The sequence below is a fragment of the Cibotium barometz genome, chromosome 50 (genome assembly GCF_041138505.1).
Source record: "Cibotium barometz isolate CiBa-2024 chromosome 50, ASM4113850v1, whole genome shotgun sequence".
NCBI lineage: Eukaryota > Viridiplantae > Streptophyta > Polypodiopsida > Cyatheales > Cibotiaceae > Cibotium > Cibotium barometz.
The window spans coordinates 16,809,549-16,829,433 of NC_141095.1; the positions used below are offsets into that span (position 1 = coordinate 16,809,549).

The 19,885-nt window shown below is 45.7% G+C and overlaps 1 protein-coding gene across 2 annotated transcripts in view; it reads right to left on the reverse strand.

The window, feature by feature from the left end:
• The window catches only part of LOC147609864 (uncharacterized), a 39,482-nt gene extending 19,878 nt beyond the window's left edge, over positions 1 to 19,604 (reverse strand). The window contains exons 1-7 of one of the 2 annotated variants that reach the window (XM_086787294.1): positions 19,452 to 19,604; positions 18,389 to 19,333; positions 16,560 to 16,689; positions 16,272 to 16,473; positions 16,100 to 16,186; positions 15,931 to 15,990; positions 15,734 to 15,820 (exon numbers count right to left, since the gene is read on the reverse strand). In XM_086787294.1, coding sequence (XP_086643420.1) covers positions 15,734 to 15,820; positions 15,931 to 15,990; positions 16,100 to 16,186; positions 16,272 to 16,473; positions 16,560 to 16,689; positions 18,389 to 18,983 — 1,161 coding nt within the window. In that variant the 5' untranslated portion in view covers positions 18,984 to 19,333; positions 19,452 to 19,604. Of the gene's footprint in view, positions 1 to 15,733; positions 15,821 to 15,930; positions 15,991 to 16,099; positions 16,187 to 16,271; positions 16,474 to 16,559; positions 16,690 to 18,388 lie in introns of both variants that reach the window. The other variant, XM_086787295.1, reaches the window with a different exon arrangement.
• Between the last annotated feature and the right edge of the window lie 281 nt (positions 19,605 to 19,885).

A 19,885-nucleotide genomic window follows, 5' to 3' on the forward strand; every position in this document is an offset into this window, starting at 1 on the left:
TTCCATCCTGGAAACAGGCTATGGAACTAGAACCCGAAAGCATTGACTATAATGGCACGTGGTCCCTTGTGGATCGCCCTCGTCATAAGGTCATTGGAACCAAATGGATCTTCCGCACCAAATTTAAAGCCGATTGTACCTTAGACAAATACAAAGCCTGGCTTGTTCTACAAGGCTTTTGCCAAAAAGAAGGCATTAATTTCGACGAGACCTTTGCACCCATTGCTTGAATCACCACAATCCGTCTTTTACTCAATCTAGCTGCTCACCACAAATGGCCAGTCCATCAAATGGATGTTAAGAGTGCCTTTTTAAATGGCATTCTCAAAGAGGAGGTCTACGTTGACTAACCTTTGGGTTTCCCGCTCCCCGGCCTTGAGGACAAAGTCTTTCGCTTACATAAAAGTCTTTATGGGCTTAAGCCAGCACCTCGGAGCCCGTCTTGTTCTACAAGGCTTTTGCCAAAAAGAAGGCATTGATTTTGACGAGACCTTTGCACCCATTGCTCGAATGACCACAATCCGTCTTTTACTCAATCTAGCTGCTCACCACAAATGGCCAGTCCATCAGATGGATGTTAAGAGTGCCTTGTTAAATGGCATTCTCAAAGAGGAGGTCTACGTTGACCAACCTCTGGGTTTCCCGCTTCCCGGCCTTGAGGACAAAGTCTTTTGCTTACATAAAGCTCTTTATGGGCTTAAGCAAGCACCCCGGGAGTGGTATCATCGCATCGACAATAGGACCAAACCTCATAAGATAAAACTATCCAAATCAGAAAACGCTCATATAGGTCCCTTCCTCCCAGCCCTAAGAGGCTGGACAGCACCCGAAAAATCCTCCTGTAGCAAAAAACGCAGAAGCTTCTATCGACTGTACCTCCAACCTTGAGGCCACCAGTTGTTGAAGTAAACACCACGATCGAGTTGGGTCAGCTGGGATACAGAAAGAAGGTTGAGGCCTAAATTAGGGACAAGATAGACATTGTCCAAGGTAGCCTGGTTGGAGCCAGTTTTGGTGTCCAATAAGACAGCGCCAATGGATTTTATGGGCATCATTGTGTTGTTGCCACATCGAACTTCTCCCTTAACGGGACGCTGAAAGATGAAAATGTCAACATTGCATGCCATATGGTGAGTAGCTCCACTGTCAACTACCCAAGTGACAGGATGACCACAAGGAAGAGTTGGATGGGCCTCAATGATGGGCACAAAAGGATTGTCAGGTAACTGACATATGTGAATGAAGGCAGAGGCTTTCCCCCGCGGATGGCCTCGTTTAGGCCTTTGTTTCTTCTTCTTTCTGGAGTAATGGCTAGAATCAACCTTAAATGTGACCTGAGCAATATTGGCCGAGGGGCCGGGATGAGGTGTAAGGGAAGACCAGTCAGACATCCCTTCAGGAGTGGTGAAAAAAACTGACTGGAAAGGTGGGGCTTGAGCAACCTGACTACTGGATCGCCACTGAGAGGAACGCGGCCAAGTAGAACCATTTCCTTGTTGCTGGGTCCTTGGAGGTGTCACGGCACACCCATCAGGTGTACAAGTGGCATGGCATCATCAGGCATATAGTCAAGATATTCATTCAGGCATATATCAGTATGAGCATCATATGGGGGTGTTTTATCACCAACATCAGCATTCTAGTCATCATGAGCATGGTAAGGCATTCATGTGCATCAGCCGACAGCCTATTTGCTCAGCCGACAGCATTTATTACCAAACCGACTGGCATTTTATCGGAAGTAGAGGAAGGGGAGTTACCGTCGATCCGAAAGGACCGGGAGGCTCAGACACAGATGTGGGATCGTGTCAATGCCAGGGTCCATTCGTTTATCTTTCTCAGCTACACACCGCAGGTAATCAATCATGTAAAGCATATGACGCTGGCCAGAGGTATATGGCAGCATTTGGCCTCTCTTTACAACAGGGTATCGCCCATGAAGAGGATTTCCTTGAAAGTACAGATGCGGGTTATGAGCCCTGCAAAGTCGGCGACGATGCGGGAGCATATTAACAAGCTGCAGGCTTTTCCGCAGGAAGTTCTTCAGGCTGGGAAGGAGATATCATCAGAGGACATGGCCATAACGTTGATGTCACACTTGCCCTCTTAGTACTCAGCATTTTACTCGTCTTTGATTACCAGTGAGACAGGCTCAGCACCATCACATGGGAGGAGCTTGTGCCCATGGTCCTGGACCAGGAGGAACGATTCACGAACCCTCCTCAGGGTGGAGGTTCGGAGGCCTTAACTGGCCAACGGTCGAAAGGCCGTAACACGGGCAAGGGAAGGCTTCGTCGGAGAAGTCTTCTGAGAAGAAGTCCGTTATTGACCGCGAGAAACTTAAGGCAGAGAGGACCTGTAATGATTGTGGCGAGAAAGGCCACTATTGGAGGCAGTGTCCCAAGCGGAAGACCAAGAAGGGTGAAGATTCCTCAGTAGCAATCATGAAGACTCCGGCTTTTGTGCACCTGGAGGTGGTGGACACCGATGTTTCATTTTCTTCGGGCAGGGAGGAGATTGGAGGACTCTCCGCAACGGATACTCGGGAGTGGATTCTAGATAGTGGTGCTTCCAGGCACATGACTCCTTCCTGTTCTGGTTTACGGGATCTCTGCAAGCTTTCTGGTCACATTCTTACTGGAGATACATCCACTATCCCAGTTCACAGTGAGGGCAGGATGGAGATAGTTCCCGATGGGTGGCAGAGGGGGGAAGCATTCCTCCCAGGTGTTATATGTTCCGTCACTCGGTTTTCATCTGTTGTCAGTGCATCAGGTTTGCAAGACTGGCGCATGACATCTTGCTAGAGTTCTGTTCGACAGAGGACAGTACGGTGGACCTCTTCACACGAAGTCGCTCTCTCAGGATTTGCTAAGGCGGCACCCCAGCTCCCTGTGGTTGGTTTTACAGCCAGGAGCTGAGAGGGGGTGTTAGAAGTCATCTCCTGTCTATTTTTATACACCAGGGCCTTTGTTGTGGGTGTGCCCTCCCTTACGAGGTGTTTTATCATTTTTCCTCACTCCCCGTAATTTTTTCCCTATTTTTCCCATTTTTCATGGTGTGGATGGATGCCAGATGGTTGGCAGGAGCACATGGTGCTGGCCGACTGCACCTCATGGCTGGCCGACCTGTTTTACATTGTCATGGAGTTGCTGATGATTGGCCGACCTGGTTCCTATAGTTGTGGAGGTATTTACTGCTGGCCGACTGCTTTCTGCAGTCGTGGAGAGCCTCTAGCGCAGGCCGACTGCATGCATGGGGCATATAAATAGGCCCCATGCTCCTCACCATTGTATTGTACTATTTCCGGGATCTTCTTGTGTATATAGAGCAGAGTTACACGCCTCTCTCTCTCTCTCTCGTGCTGTGATTTTCTGCACTGCGTTTTGCTCGTGTTCCCAGATCTGGTCATCATCTCCGCTGCGTATTCTGACAGTTTACCCATGAACTCTCTAGGGAAGAATGACATCCATCATCAAAGGAGTACATAAGTTTTGGGCTTCAACTGGCAGCAGCAGGGGGTTCTCTTCCATAGAAGAAGACAGAAGTTTGCTCCAACATCGCCTCAGGAGGTTCAGAGCTTCAGGAACGACGGAGATGGTAGGCGAAAGGTTTCCACAAACAGGTCAGGGGTGACTCAGGTATTTCCAAGCAGTTTTAGCAACATTTGCCATTCAGTTCCCACAGTAGACAAAGTCTTTGGCTCAAAGGATTCCACTCCTACATACCACCTCAGCCCCCGCAGCAGAAGTCAGAAGGGGCAGTGGTTTGGTGGAAAAGGATCACCAGAGGAGTCACAAGGGTGCCAAGTATACCACCCAGCAACAGTTTAGCAGAGGGGAATGTCACGTGCACACCCATCAAGCGTACAAGTGGCATGGCATCATCAGGCATATAATCAGGATATTCATTCAGGCATATATCAGTATGAGCATCATATGCGGGTGTTTTATCACCAACATCAACATTCTAGTCATCATGAGCATGGTAAGGCATTCATGTGCATCAGCCGACCGCCTATTTGCTCAGCCGACAGCATTTATTACCAAACCGACTGGCATTTTATGGCTTTTATAGCCAGTCGTGAGCATTCAGGGCTGGCCGACTGCAGCACGGCTGGCTGACCAGCACCAGGCACACATATAAATAGAAGTGCATCATCTCAGTTCAGAATCATCAGCGTTTTCAGTCCATCAACGCATTCAGTTCAGTTCTGCGCATCTCATCCAGTTCAGTCCACAGATTCAGCCAACGTATCCATCTCCTCAGCGTTTCGTTCCTAGGCAACAGGACAGCATCTGCGTTTTCAGCATCAGATCAGCATAGCATCAGTTCCAAAGCTATCCCTTCAGCGTTTCCTTCCAGGAGACAAGGGAAAGACAGTGGGACAGCAGCCCATTCAGCATATTCAGCATATAGTTCATCATTCCTATCTCCTACATAGAGGGAAGCCGGCATCGAAGGGTGGACCTCAGCATTGTGGGACATGTGGCAAGAAAGTAGATCAAAGTGAGACAAGTGGCCTCACACTTGTCAGAAAGTGGATCAAAGTGAGACAAGTGACCTCACACTCGTCAGTCCAGCTATCGTGTGGCTCTCCACTTGTCATTGTAGCCTTCTCTTGCCATTTTAGCTCATGGGAGGCCCAAATCTATAAATTGGAGCCCTCTCTCTTCATTACACTAGCCTCTACCACCGTTACAAGCTGGCCTAACGATGGCTACTCTCTTTCTCTCTCTCTTGAAGGTTGGGGACTGTTTTGGAGGCTTCCATCGCGAAGAAATACTGAAGGCAAGGGTATTTAATCATTTATTATGATTTTTTAGCCATTGTACTTGTTGTACCAACCCTTGTACCTGCTGTACCAATCACTGTAGTGACTGCACCAATCCTTGTATTTGTTGTACCTGCTAGTACCAACCACTATACCAACTGCACCAACCTATTTACCTGTTGTACCAGCATTTGTACTTACCGTACTTGTTGTACCAACCATTGTACCTACTATACCGACTATACCAACCATTGTACTTGTTGTACCGGCTGAATGGAGAGTTGTACTTGCTGTACCAACTCTATTGCATGAAGACCCATGGTTTTTGGGGAAGATTCAGTACCCACATGGAGGTATATGGATTATATTGTTGGTTCGGCATTTCTACAACCTGTGTTCCGGCTTGGTAGCCTCATGTTGGGCTGTGTGTTATGGCATTTGTAAATGGATAATCCGGCATCTCCCGTGGGGAGAGTAAGGCCCTCAAAGCTTTGTTGGCATTATCATCTCCAGATTGGGCATATATGTGCATATTTCATGCTGTATCTGGCCAAATTTATGAGGCCATGCATTCATCTTATTTTAGATATTTTTCTGCTATTTTTGTCTATTTTTTAGACATTATTTTAGTATTTTATGCTGGCCGACCAGCTCTTGTCCAACCTATATATAGGTGGCTTGGGTTTGCATCATTAGCACTTCATTATTCAGCCATTGCTGTTGGTTGTATGCACCTACGGGCAGCCCTCGTGCTCTACTTCAGCACATAACAAGTCTTCTACTTCAGGTTTATTGCACACGTGTTTCTTTGCAAGATCTATTTGTTGTTTTTCTGTTTTACAGCCATTCTTTCATGGTATCAAAGCCCACTGTTGCAAAGGGACCTGCGTGTTCTACATCTACTGCTGTAGGCAAAGATCCACCGCATCTACATCTACAAAGGAGCTGCGTTTTCTTCTGTGAAGCTGTGTTTGCTGCTGTGGACCTGTGTTTGCTGTTGTGGACCTGCGTTTTCCACAGAGGTGCTGCGTTTTCCACAAAGGTGCTGCATTTTCAGCCTGAGATCTGCGTTTTCAGATCTCAACCCCGTATTTTAGTGCTACAATAGGGTTTTAACCTAGGGGAGTCATTTCTTACCTCTCCTTTTTGGTTTCCCACCCTCCCATCCCTTCTTCTCCTTCCTTTCTCTTGGCTGCTGTCACGTGCATCCCGCACTTGGATGCCACGTAGACATTTCTGTACAGAAGGTGCAGGACCTGGGATGGTGAACTGGTCCCATGTGAGCCCAGTCCGAGGACGAGTCAGCCAGGGATCCATCTCAGATGTCCGAGGTTAGGTGTGCATTGTCCTGCACAGGAGTGTAAGGTCAGGTGTGCATTGTCCTGTACATGAAACAGTGCCACTCCGCGCTGTGAGTCTCCCTCTAGAATGATGTAAGTGATTCTACGTATCGGGTATGGTACCGGATGCCAAATCACTGAGTAGTTAGTGTTTAGGACAAGGGGCCAGCCCATAGGGCTACCCCGGATCTTAGTGTAGGCATGGAATGGTGTGGAACCACCCCCATGAGGGCCAAGAAGGCCCAGGCTGAACCCACCAGCCATGGAGGGGCTATAGGACAGCCCTAGGGCAAGAATAAGGCAAATTCCACGAGTTTACAGCCTTTACATGGCTGTAGGGCAAGTATGGGGCAGCCCATACAAGCTGCCCAGCCCTTGGGATGTGTGCAAAGGCCTTGCCCAGCCTTTGGAATTCAGGCGCTTCACCTTCTCAGCCTGTAGGGAAAAACGCAGCATTGAATGTGAATTAATTCAGCATTTTAACCTGAATTTCTAGTCATGGGAGCATTTAAAGCTGGCCGATTGTTGTAGTACTGGCTGACTGCTCATGATTGGGTAGTATAAATAGCATTGCCCACAATCCCATTCATTCATCTCATTATTCACCAAGAGCTCAAGCAAATCAAGGGCTAGACAAGCCAAGGGAGTTGCTAAGCAAAGGGGTGGAGTACTGAAGGTCAAGGGCAAGGATTTCCCAGCCAAGAAAGGTCAAGAATTCTGTATTTTCTTTTCAGATTCACATCATTCTAATAAAGCAAATACACCATCCGTGGTGGGGGCCCTACAGAGGGTAATTGGGACCCAATACTGTGTCCTCTCCATCTCTCCCTCTCTCTCTCTCTATTTTCTGCACATCTCCTTTCAGTTTGTGTGTTAACTTTCGTCGCGAAAAGAGTGCTGAATTCTGAGTATTGAAGTTACCGATTCTTTTCCGAAGCTTCCACATGTTACAGCTGCACTAAGCTTTCGAGGAGGAGTTTGCTGATTTTCTGATCAGCTTTGTTGAAGAGGAGGATTTTTCTGCGTTATCGGAGATATGGCTTCTGGTCATAGTCATTCTTCTCACTCGGGGATTCTCTTTTCTTCTCCCCGATCCCAAGACCCAAATTCACAGGGATCTTCTTCCCAGCTTCCTGTTTCTCTACCTTATTCCCAGATTCCTGCTTCTTTTCCTTCCATATTCCCCACCACCACCACTTCTCTTGTTTCTCCCCTCCCACAAACCCTCATCCCAACCCCTTCCCATGTGCCATCCTATTCACCCCCTCAAGTGAGTGATTCCATGAAGCTGACTGCTACCAACTACCATACTTGGTCGTTTTATACGCAATTGCTTCTTGAAGGAGTAGGTGTGTGGCCCTCTGTCACCACTCCTCACTTGGTGGATCCCGCGTTTCGTGGAGTTCTAGATGCACGGGCCCGTCTCATCATCATCCATTGTATGACACCATCTATCCAGGCACAATTCATATCTTCCCGGAGTGATGCCAGTCAGATGTGGAATGAGATTCAGAGGAGGTTTGGGAGAGTATCTTCTGTGAAGATTGCTAAGTTGGAGGCGGATCTTGAGAAGATTACCATTAGTGACTCAGATAATATCATTGATAAGATTGGGGAATTCACAAGGATCAAGAGGTAGCTTGAGGAGTACGGGAGCTCGATCAACAACCCGATCCATAAACTGCTTGGTAAGCTGCCATCATCCTTTGACTCTTTCAAAGATCACATCTACTTCCGTGAGCCTCTACCCTCTTTTGAGGAAGTTGTGACTTACTTACATGACAAATGTTTATTGAGAGGCAAAGGAAAGACAGATTCTCCTTTTGTTACCCAAAGTAAGGGCAAGTTCAAAGGAGGCAAAGGAGGCAGCAACAACAAAAGCGAGAAGGGCAAAAGCAAGGGTTCTAAGGAATCCAAAGGTTCCAAAGAAGAGGAGTGTGCCTATTGTGGCAGGCCTGGCCATACGGAGGCTCGGTGTTTTGCAAAGCGTAATGATTCCAAAGCCGCCAAAGCCAAGGACACCTCCAAAGATGCTGACAAAGATTCCAAGGACAAAGGCAAGGATAAGGTTCCAGAGGAGGGCAATGCCAAAGTGGTATACATGGTAGTTACAGATTCTTCCATTTCTTCACAGGATTCCTTCCTTGTGCTCACAGAGATCACTTCTGATGTAGAGGTGAGTGCCACACATGAAGAAATTGAGTGGATTGGTGATAGCGGCGCTTCGGCACATATGACCAAACATTCTCACATTATGGAGGATTACAAGCCACTTTCTTCTTCTGTACGCATTGGAGATGACTCCTCCTTACCTGTCCATGGAGTTGGTAACATTTCTTTTGGTTCCTCTGCTTCTTTACATGATGTTTTACATGTGCCACGTATTTCGAAGAATTTGTTTTCAGTGAACATGGCTGCTCGGAAGGGACTTGGCATTTATTTCGATGATGAGGTGATTGAGGTGATTGATCAGAGGACTCTTACGGTTGTGGCTAATGGTGTTCATGATGAAGGCCTCTACAAGATCACCAACTTCTCTTCTCAGATTTCTTCCTCGGAATCTCATCTTCATCAGCTCTTCTCTCCCTCCCGTGCCTTAGTTTCTATTGCAGATACTTCTTTGTGGCATTCACGTTTTGGTCATGTGCCTATTGCCGCTCTGCAAAAGCTTCATTCCAAGCAACGTGTAAGTGGACTTCCAGAGTTGAGAGCTCTCCCACACATTTGTTCCTCTTGCATGATGGGGAAACATCACAGGGAGTCCTTTCCAGAAGAGGCTACACATAGAGCTACTCGGAGACTTGAGTTGATCCATGCAGACTTGGCTGGCCCTATGGAGGTTGAGTCCCTTGGTGGGGCCCGTTATTATATGCTCTTGGTGGATGACTTCACACGGAAGGTATGGGTGTGTTTCTTGGCACGCAAATCTAATGCATTTACCAATTTCAGGTCTTGGCTTCCAATGGTTGAAAACCAATCTCAAAGCAAAGTTTCATTCTTACGAACTGACAATGGTGGTGAGTTTGAACCTTTTGATGAGTTTCTTACTTCTACATTCAACGGCAGACGATTATTCCTTATACTCCTCAGCAAAATGGAGTAGTGGAGCGGAAGAACCGAACAGTGAAGGAGATGGCTCGATCCCTCTTGCATCATGTGAGTCTTCCTCCGTCTTTCTAGGGTGAAGTTGTGGCTATCTCAGTTTATCTCATGAATCGCTCTCTCACAAAGGCGGTCGATGGGAAGACACCAGAGGAGGCGTTTTCTGGACATAAGCCCTCCGTCTCACACTTACGAGTTTTCGGTTGTGTTGCGTTTGTACATGTGCCAGGTCAAAAGAGGACTACACTTTCCCCGAAGTCGAAGAGGATGATCTTTACGGGATATAGGTCGAAGTCGAAAGGATATCGCTTTTGGGATCCTGCGTTGGAGGACATCATCATATCTCGTGATGCTCGATTTGATGAGACCCTCTTTGGATTTGATTCCTCTTCACCCATGCAGTTTTCTGAGGATATTGATCCATTTCCGCCCGATATCGGTGAATTTTCTTTGCACCCATCAGGCACTTCATCACCCCCTGTCCGGTGACTTCGGCAGTGATTCAGCCAGCTGTTGCTATTGTTTCAGCCAGCTGTTGCTATTGTTTCAGCCCCTGTTTCTGCTGTTTCCAGCCCCATACAGAGTGCTGGACCGTCTTCCAGAACTTCTCAGCCAGTCTGGACAGCCTCTACATCATCTCCCACACGCTCGAACGTCCCTTCTTCATCCCCGGCTGCCCCGGGTGCGTCTATTACAGCTGCGGATACTTCCTCTTCCACATTTGTGAGGAAGGCTAGTCCACCCCGTTGGGTCCAGCAATTACTTCGAGATTTTTGCCTTTCTGACAGTCAGTTGCATGACCACGTCTCTACTTCTTCATCTGGTCTGAGGAGATCTTCTCGGGTTCCCACTCCCACAGTGAATTATGCTCTTATGAGTACTTTGCAGACGATTGATGAGCCCGAATCTCCACAGGAGGCCCTTGCCCAACCACAATGGCGACAGGCGATGGAAGCCGAGATGTCCTCTATTGAGAGGAATCATACATGGGATTTAGTACCACGGCCTTTACATCGACGAGTCATCGGTGTCAAATGGATCTTCAAAGTCAAGTTTCATGCAAATGGTACTTTGGATAAGTACAAGGCCCGTCTTGTTGCTCGTGGATATGCTCAAAAGGCCGACGAGGACTTTGATGAGACATTTGCTCCTACAGCCAGGTTTACTTCCATTCGTATTGTTTTGGCTCTGGCTGCTCGTTTCAAATGGCCTGTGTTCCAGATGGATGTTAAATCTGCCTTTCTGAACGGTGATTTAGAGGAGGAAGTTTATGTGGAGCAGCCTCCTGGTTTTGTGATTCAAGGACATGAGGACCATGTTTACTTGTTGAAGAAAGCTCTTTATGGTCTCGAACAAGCACCTCGTGCTTGGTATCAAAAGATTGATACTTTCTTGTTATCTCTTGGTTTTGAGAGGTCATATGCAGATCCAAACCTCTATGTGCTTCTTTCTGATGGGGATATATGCATCATTGTGCTTTATGTTGATGACCTCATCCTTGCAGGCTCACAGATTGAGTTGGTCACTCAAGTTCAGTCTCAACTTTCCCTCACGTTTGAGATGACAGACCTTGGCTTACTTCATTATTTTCTTGGTCTAGAGATTTGGCAGAGAAATGATTGCATCTTCATTTCCCAGGAGAAGTATGTGAAGAAGTTGCTTGCAACTTATGGTTTGACAGATTGCTCTCCTCTCTCTTGTCCTATGGACCCCAATGCGAAATGTCTGAGGAGGAGGATACACCTTTGGTGGATTCCACAGAGTACCGGCAGTTAGTTGGCTCCTTGCTTTATCTTGTCAACACCCGACCGGATCTCTCTTATGCTATGAGCGTACTTAGCCAGTTTTCTTCAGCAGCTCGGAGATCTCATTGGCACGCAGCTTTGAGAGTGCTTCGGAATCTTCGTGGCACATCAGATTATGGCATCACTTATTTTGGTGGTTCTTCTTTGGTGGGCTTTACGGATGCTAATTGGGTTGGTTGCATTGATACTTGGAGATCTACTACGGGATACTGTTTCATGCTTGGTACAGGATTGGTCTCTTGGAAATCTCAGAAGCAGAGGACAGTTACTGCTTCTTCTACCGAGGCTAAGTACAAATCCTATCTTCTCTCAGCAGCCGAGGCATTATGGATACATCAAATTTTGGAGCATTTATGTTGTGCGGATGATTCCCCTGTTGTCATCTTCTCGGATTCTCAGAGTGCCATTGCTTTAGCTCAGAATCCTGTGATACGTGGCCACTCCAAACACATTGAGGTTCACTATCATTTTGTTCGAGATTGGATTGAGCTTGGTCTTCTTCGACTTGAGTATTGTTCCACTCAGGACAATCTTGCAGACCTCTTCACCAAACCGCTCCCTCGAGCTTCTTTGGAGGTCTTTCTTGCATGCTGGAGTTGGTCCGCCCATCTGGCACTGAAGAGGAGGTGTTGGCATCATTATCATCTCCAGATTGGGCATATATGTGCATATTTCATGCTGTATCTGGCCAAATTTATGAGGCCATGCATTCATCTTATTTTAGATATTTTTCTGCTATTTTTGTCTATTTTTTAGACATTATTTTAGTATTTTTTGCATAGTCGGCCAGCCCACTGTTTCTATGTTGGCTGACCAACTCTTGTCCAACCTATATATAGGTGGTTTGGGTTTGCATCATTAGCACTTCATTATTCAGCCATTGCTGTTGGTTGTATGCACCTACGGGCAGCCCTCGTGCTCTACTTCAGCACAAAACAAGTCTTCTACTTCAGTTTTATTGCACACGTGTTTCTTTGCAAGATCTATTTGCTGTTTTTCTGTTTTACAACCATTCTTTCAAGCTTGTACATGATATTATTCTCCTTGGGTAATAAAATACTCCAAGGGGGGGGGGGGGGATCGGCCCATTCCGGCCTCTATGCGGTGTCACATCTGCAAGCTTCATTTTCAACATTTGTGGATGTTTTGTCCAGCTTTTATGTTTTATGCAAAGTGATGATGGATATGTGTTAAGGCTGTGGCTATGTTTAAATGTTTTAATATGCATTGATGGTATCAACAAGTGTGTCAAAGGCCCTAGTCCCCCGGGCACCCGCCGCGAGTTTCATGTGTGGTCAGCACAAAGCATGCAGTAAGAGTTATGGTATACAGGTCTATGGATTCCTAGACTTCTTTTCTAGGGATTTGGATTCATCCTCAAGTTTATGGATTATGTTTATGGCTCCCTTTTACTTGGACGGATTATACTTTTTGGCTCCCTTTATTTGGAATGCATTAGACTTATAGAACTCATGGTTCATGTACCCTGTGTAATGTTCTCTTGTCCTATGTGCTCTCTTAAAGATTGTTTCTACCCTGTGTGGGTAGAACAATACAGAGCAAAGGGAAGGGAACATGGACACTTGAGAGGGTAGTGTGAATTGGTGGCCAAAATGCCTATAAACTATGTGTAGCAAAAATGCTTATGGAACACCAAGCTATCTATGCCTGTGATGAGTGATTGTTCTATCTTATTAGTTGAGCCTACCTCTCATCCAAGGTGTGTGGTCAAAGTACCAACACAGAATGCAAGTGGTAGAGTGGACATGACGCCTAGTTGGCACGGGACTTATGTCTACACAAGGGTTGTGTGGACTAACGCCTTGTTAGCAAGAGACTTGTTTTGTCTCGCCCATTTATTTGAAACATGATTTTGATATGTGGTTTGAAGCTTTAAAGTTGAGGAGAAGCTGAGGGGAATGTCATTATTTTGGGCATCTCCAGAATTCCTGTGTGTGGATGGGCTTTGGATGCCCAAAAGATCGAGAGTATAAGCTTTGGGAATGGAGATTATCCAATATAGAGAACCAAGTGTTCGTAGCATGGTCCAGGCACTCGAGACAGTTTCTTGGACACAGAAATGGACTTTGGAGCTCAAGTGTCAAGCGGAAAGTATGTACGGCGAACTCTTGAGGATTTGGGAGAGATGATCAAGCAACGAAACACGTTTGCTTACATGTATTTCATATGTGGTGGAACACAAAGAGATCATCTCCTAACTTTTAGGAAAAGTTGCTATTTTTGGCAATCTCCAATGGAATTTCCGTTCACACCATTACCTTCGGAATTCGACAAAGATCAAGTATTACCAAAGCGCCATTGTGAAATAAGCTATCATTTGGGATATTTTTAGAGCTGAAGATTGTGGAATTTTTGGCCTTTGGATTTGGGACATGAGAGAATAAAAGTGAGACAAGTGTCCTCGCACTTGTCAATTCAGCTCAACACACGGCATTGTAGCATTTTCTTGCTTATTTGAATATAAGAGAGTTATCTCTTGGGCGAGTTTGAGCTTCAAGCAAGTTTTTGGAGGCTGAAAACACTGATTTTTCACCATTTCTCTTCATTTCTAAATCCACCATAGCCATATCCAGCTTGGGGAAGATGATTTTCACTACTCTACACCATCTTGCACACCCCAGATGACTGTTTTTCAACAAAACAGTCCTAAAGCTTGCTAAAATTTCTGGTTTTATCCGATGTACAGGCTGTTTTACAGGTTTTGGCACTCATGGATGCGACAAACAGGCTATTATATAGATTTATGCACTGGTCTTCAGGTTTATGAGCTCATGAAAGAGCCACATAGGCTGGTCTACATGTTTATGTGCTTGTGGAACAGCCGTATGGGCTGTCGTACAAGTTTATTTGCGTACGGAAGAACCATGTGGGCTGTTATACATGTTTGTGCACCCATGGAAAGACATGTTGGATAGCCATATTGGATGAAGGACACACTTATGGTTGTATATGGATAATCCGGCATCTCCCATGGGGAGAGTAAGGCCCTCAAAGCTTGTACATGTTATAGTTCTCCTTGGATAATGAAATACTCCAAGGGGGGTTGGCCCATTCCGGCCTCTATGTGGTGTTATATGTGCAACTTTTTATTTTCAGTTTTGTGGATTGTTTAATGGTTGTGATTAAATCCCAAAATGTTCAATTGTGCTCATGGTCATGCGATGCACACCCACTCCCGCGCTTCCCGGGCGAGTTACAATGAACTACTCAGTTTTATCCTCCTCATTATTACCTCCGAAGTGTGGAGCCAGTTGGAGTATCTTTATGAAAGTTTGTGCTCGCAGCTGTACATTCACGAGGACACGTGCTGCCACCAACCCTAGACTGGATGACCAGCAGTAATGCATCTATTTAAGGATGGGCCAAGGTCAGTCTCAGGCATTCAATGCCAAATCTGCTAAGTACAGCCATTGAGCAGCAATGGGAGTGCCTGGATCAGAATTAACACAGCCCCATGTGCGGTTTACAGTCTGCACAAGTCTTGGGACAGCAATACAACCTTTTTTCTATACGTTGTAAATTAACGCTAGCATCGGAGTCCAGATCTAGTGTCAGATCTTAGTTTTGATCATTGTATATATTCATTTTTGCAATACACAATAGATGAGGTGAATACTTCTCTGGTTTTTGTTTATTTGCAAGATTACCTTAGCATTAATGAGCATCTCTAATCAGTGTTTAATTACATCAAGCATGTTTCTGTTTCCACATGTAGCACAACCACTGTGCTCAAGGCGTTTATACAAAAGAATGTGGTGGAAGCTGAAGTAGCAATGGAGGTTGAAACTAAGCCATTAGTCAGAAAGAGGTGGCTTTTATGGTGCATATCCAACCTCAACAAAGTCACAAGGGTGTTCTCAAAGCACTTAGGCACCTCTGTCAGGGAGGGACTACCTGACACATGCAACAACAGGTGTTCAGCCACCTGCAAAGGAAAGCAGGGGAAAGGGAGGGGAGAAACTGAAAGGGCTAGCAGAGTTGGGAAGCCTGGGTATGCACATGGGCTGGTTGGACAAAGAGCAGACACTTTAGGTTGATGTCTTTACTGATTTGTCAGTTTCATGGACATAATTTGCATGACTCATAACAAGATTCCAAAATCTGATGACTTCATCTGCAAACTTGCATTTGCTAATAGAGATGATGCTTGAGTACACACACTGGCTCTCATAAATCAGAAATAAATATTGGTTGTTGCTGGCCCTCTTACTGCAGAGCCAGATGAACATGGGAGAGATGCATGAAGATAAGACAAAAAAAAAAATCGGGCATGAGGATCAAGACTCACTAGCAGGAGAGTAAGCCAACTCCAACACCATGAACTGAGATTGGATTTCCAGGACTAGATCCAAACCTAGATTGGCAGGGTAAGCTAACCAGATCACGTTATCCTTGACTAGCTAAAGCTGATCTTTTGTAAGTGGTGACTGCAGTGAGTCAATTCATGTACTGCATTGCTGGTCACAGCAAAAAGATCACTCGGCTATGTTAAGCATACGATGCACTGTAGGAATTGTTTATGGCCGTGCAAGCTAGCTTGAACTGATATTGCGACAGTGAATGGGCACACTACACTAAGCACTATCAAGAATAAGCAATAGGCAGGCTACATTGCTTTATCCATATTCTCTATATTGACAATGAGAATATGGATACAACACATAATCAAACATCTGGAATCTAATGTGTACCTCATGGCGACCGCTAAGACGCTTGTATTGACCAAAAAGATATGACATCTCCCTTTGTCCAACCCCGATGTCCTCAGAAGGATAGTCCTGAGCATCAAACAATTTTTTGCTGAGAGCACACCCGTTACAATGCCGAAATGTGTACACTCTATAAGATATTATGTAATTGAGTGGCCAAACTATGCAATGATGATCACCTTGGAGGGGCCAAGATAGGCATACAGCTCTTCCATGAAGCTCTGGCAAAAACGCATCACCTGAAAAGCCTTCCAGTTTGTTTAAACACATCCTCCAACATCAATTACCAATTTCATATATTTAAAAAAGATTACTAAAATTTCAGAAACCAAAATAATAATAAATAACCTCATTTTCTGTTTTTCCTTTTGGATCAAAATCACTCCCACCTCCAGCCCCACCTAACCCAAACGCAGCAAGAGCATTCTTCATAGTCTGCAGAAACAACCATCAATTATAATACACATATTGACATGCTTGAGCACTTTCAAGCACCGAATCGAGCTTGGAAACTTGTTACCTGCTCAAATCCCAAAAACTTCATCACCCCTAAGTATACATTAGGGTGGAAGCGAATGCCCCCTCTGTATGGACCCAGAGACTGATTGAACTGCACTCTAAAGCCTCGGTTGATGTGCGCCTCTCCTTTGTCATCAACCCAAGGCACTCTGAACATTATGACTCGTTCAGGTTCCAAAAAGCGCTCCAGCACTTGCACATACCTGGTGCATGTACTAGTTTATAAGTACACAAACAAAATCAAAAGGATGTTCATGAATAGAATTCAAAAGCGGTGCATGGAACATACTGCGGGTATTTAGATAACACTGGTTCCAAAGAATGCACCACCTCCTGAACAGCTTGCACATACTCAACTTCATGGGGATCCCTTCTTATGACTGCTTCCACAACTGACTCTGCACTTTTGGATAACAGTGCTTTTAAATATGACCCGGAGGTACCATGTGGCAAACGCAGTAGAACAAAGCATTATCAGTATGTAAGGTTGATTATTGATTAAAAATCTCATCAGAAACAACTAAGCAGAACAGCACAAAACATCTTATAAACAAGAAGTCGCATGACTATGCACCAGTTGATACTAAGGGTGGGGCCACAAAAAGGCTTCCTAGAGAGAAAATAGAGCCTTACTAGTGTTCACTGCTGGAGGTAAGAGGAGAAAGATCATGAAGAAAAGGTAAACCCAAGTGTTCAAGTACTGGAGTAAATGGATGCGTGAAGAGAAGTCATACACCCATAAGTCTAAGATAAAAGGCAATATAAACCAAAGAAAAGTTCAAGCTATTTCTCAAACTTAACAAAAGCCAAAGTGTGATCTTGATTCCATGAGAGTCTACTCACAAAGTTTCAAATCAACAACTCCAACAAGCATAGCATTGACTACGTGCTATGACATCCCCACTCACGAAGTGACACCTCTACACCTACAGGTATTTGCAACCAGATCTGTAGCGTTTTGGGCAGTATTTTGGACAGCTGACCAAAAATGGGTGCTCAAGTGTGAGCAGTTTGGGTGGACAAGCCAGGCCTCTAGTGGGCAGCCACACATGTGCAAACACTAGGGAAAATCAGGTCGTTGACTTGGCCAACCTCTCCCCACCCCCCGCCCCCTAGCCAGCCCATGCAAATAGGGTGTGTGGACATTTCTTTAGGTATCTCGTAATTCCGGGAGCTTTTCCATGAGAAGTACTGGTCTACAGGGAAAATGGAAAGGTGGGAGTCAGAACTGCAGCTAATGTTTGAGCTGAGGGATAGGAGTCTACAGCAGCATATGGGCGGAGATCTTGGGACATCAACCTTTTGATCATCTTTTGGGAATATGTTACAGTAGTTGTTTGGACAGTCATTTTAGATATTCATTGTCAATACAAGGATTAGAGTAGGATACTTTAATGCTGGTGTGTTCCAAGTCTTCCGTTGTTCATTTTATCTGTCTAATCAATTCGGGTCTTTGAAGGGGGGCCCTGCTCTCAGCTCTGATTGATCCCCTCTTCCATAGATGAGGCAGCCCCAGCAATCTCACAAAGCAGCTTGCAGCAACATCACCTGCTGGATTTGACCCTCTCTCAACATTCAGTAAATTTTGACTCCAGCTGGACCAATATGACTACTCAGACCCTCCACCAGCTCGATCTCACACAAAAACAGCAGGGTACCTTATCCATACCCTAAATTTCAAGAGTGAGTTGACACGTACTGATATTCAAGCATGCTGAAGCTTTCCTTTGCACACAATTTGCTGTTGCCAAGAAGACCCCCGGCCACTTAATAAAATGAATGGTCCATTTACCTACTCGAACAAATCAACGAACTCCAAGAAGAAAACGCCGCACTCAAGGGGTGGCTTCATAGCAGAAAGTTCCCCTTTAACCCTAGAAAACAAAGTGAGACCCCACCTCCCCCCCATGAAAGAGTGAGGTCACAGCCACACCTTCTCCATCAACAGGGGATCTCCTGCACTTCAAACCCCTGCCAGTCTGATGGGTGGCATATAGTGTTTGAAGGCCCTCATAGCATTTCTTGAGTTTTAAAGAGTGAAGTACAAGTGAAGAGAAAACTTAAAGAAGAACCTTGAAGGAAACTCTTGAATAACAATACAAGTGATATTGTGCTCACCTTTGATGTAAACCGGCCTTTCTAGGGTGGAAAGGTTTTTATCCTTAGAGGCCATTTGCAATCGAAGAGCTTCCTTGTGAAGGAGAGAATTGTTGTGCTCTTCAAGGGCACTCATCTGCATGTTCCTGCTGCCCTCATTGCCGTAAGGGTTCCGTCGGTGCTTACGACCAAAGTCCTTGCATACAGAGCAGAAGATACGGTGAGTACCTTCATGGATGGCAACATAGGCCCATTTGTATGTGTCTGCCCATTCATCTCTCCATTTCTTGACAACTTTCTTCTTCTTCCTGGGCTGCTGTCCTAGCTTGGCTAGCTCATCTGGATGCCCAGTCACCATAAGGAGGTGTTTCTGCTCATCAGAATCATCCGGGCCAACCAGGGCCTGGGCGGCCTGTGAGAAGCCACTGGGGTCATCATCCCCGGGCCCCATCTCCAGATCAATCTCCTCAGTCATTTCCCTCACTGCAGCCGCCATGCCCTGCGGCACGCCAACTAACCCATGCCCTCGTGCTTGCTGCAGTAGGTTCATCTCCTCTAGCGAGGCATTCATCCTCGCTGAGAATGCCAGCTCCTCACAAGCCCCACCTGAAATCATGGAGAACGGTGACAAAACCCTCAATTCTGGCCTAACTTCTTGCCTTCAACACTATTGCTCTAAGCGTTGCCCCATGTATCATATTCGAGATCTCTGACTAACCCTAATCATTGCCAACAACCCTAATTCCAGCGCAAAAGAGTTTATCAGAATCAAGAACCCTAGCTGCTTGGCTTTGATCTCTCTCTCCAACATACCAAATTTAAACAGATCCGAGCTCTCTGTCTCTAGCAACCCTAACAGCAATCCCTCTTGAATGTCGACTGCCAGAACCTCACTTCTTTCCTTAAGCCGTCGTAAGAGCCAGAATCCACAGGGAAACTCCACTCCGCTGAAGGAGGATCCCAGCTCTGCATTAAACAGAGGCCCTAAAAAGCAGCTCTGGATGCAAGAGGCAAAAAAGAAAACCTAATTTGACAGATCCAGTTCTGACTCAACAGAAACCCTAACAGTGGGCATGTCTCCTACCTCCAGCTGCAAAAAGGAAACCGCACGTGGCCTTCAGCTTAAAACCCCTTGCACCTGCGCCTGTGCTGAAAAGGCCCAAGACAAAGCAAGCCCACCAACACGCAAAATCCCAGCTTTGCCTGCCTTGCAGGAAACATAATTCGCTCGCTCCCAAGAAAATATGGGGAATTTTTACCATTTAAATATTTTCCTAAACAGTAGAAAATCCCCATCCACCCATCAGTTTTTCACCACTTTCCAAGCCAGGCTTCTTTTTGCAGCTTTTTTCCGTCAGAAAATCTGTGCCCAGAAATATATATTTGCATTCTTGTTGTTTCTTTGGTTTGTTCTTTTTATAGTGCAAGTTTACAAATCCAAATGTAGACCGCGAGTTAGTGGAGTGGTTAAGGTGGTTCTTGAGAGTCCCAAGGTCATGGGTTCGAGCTCCCCCCTCT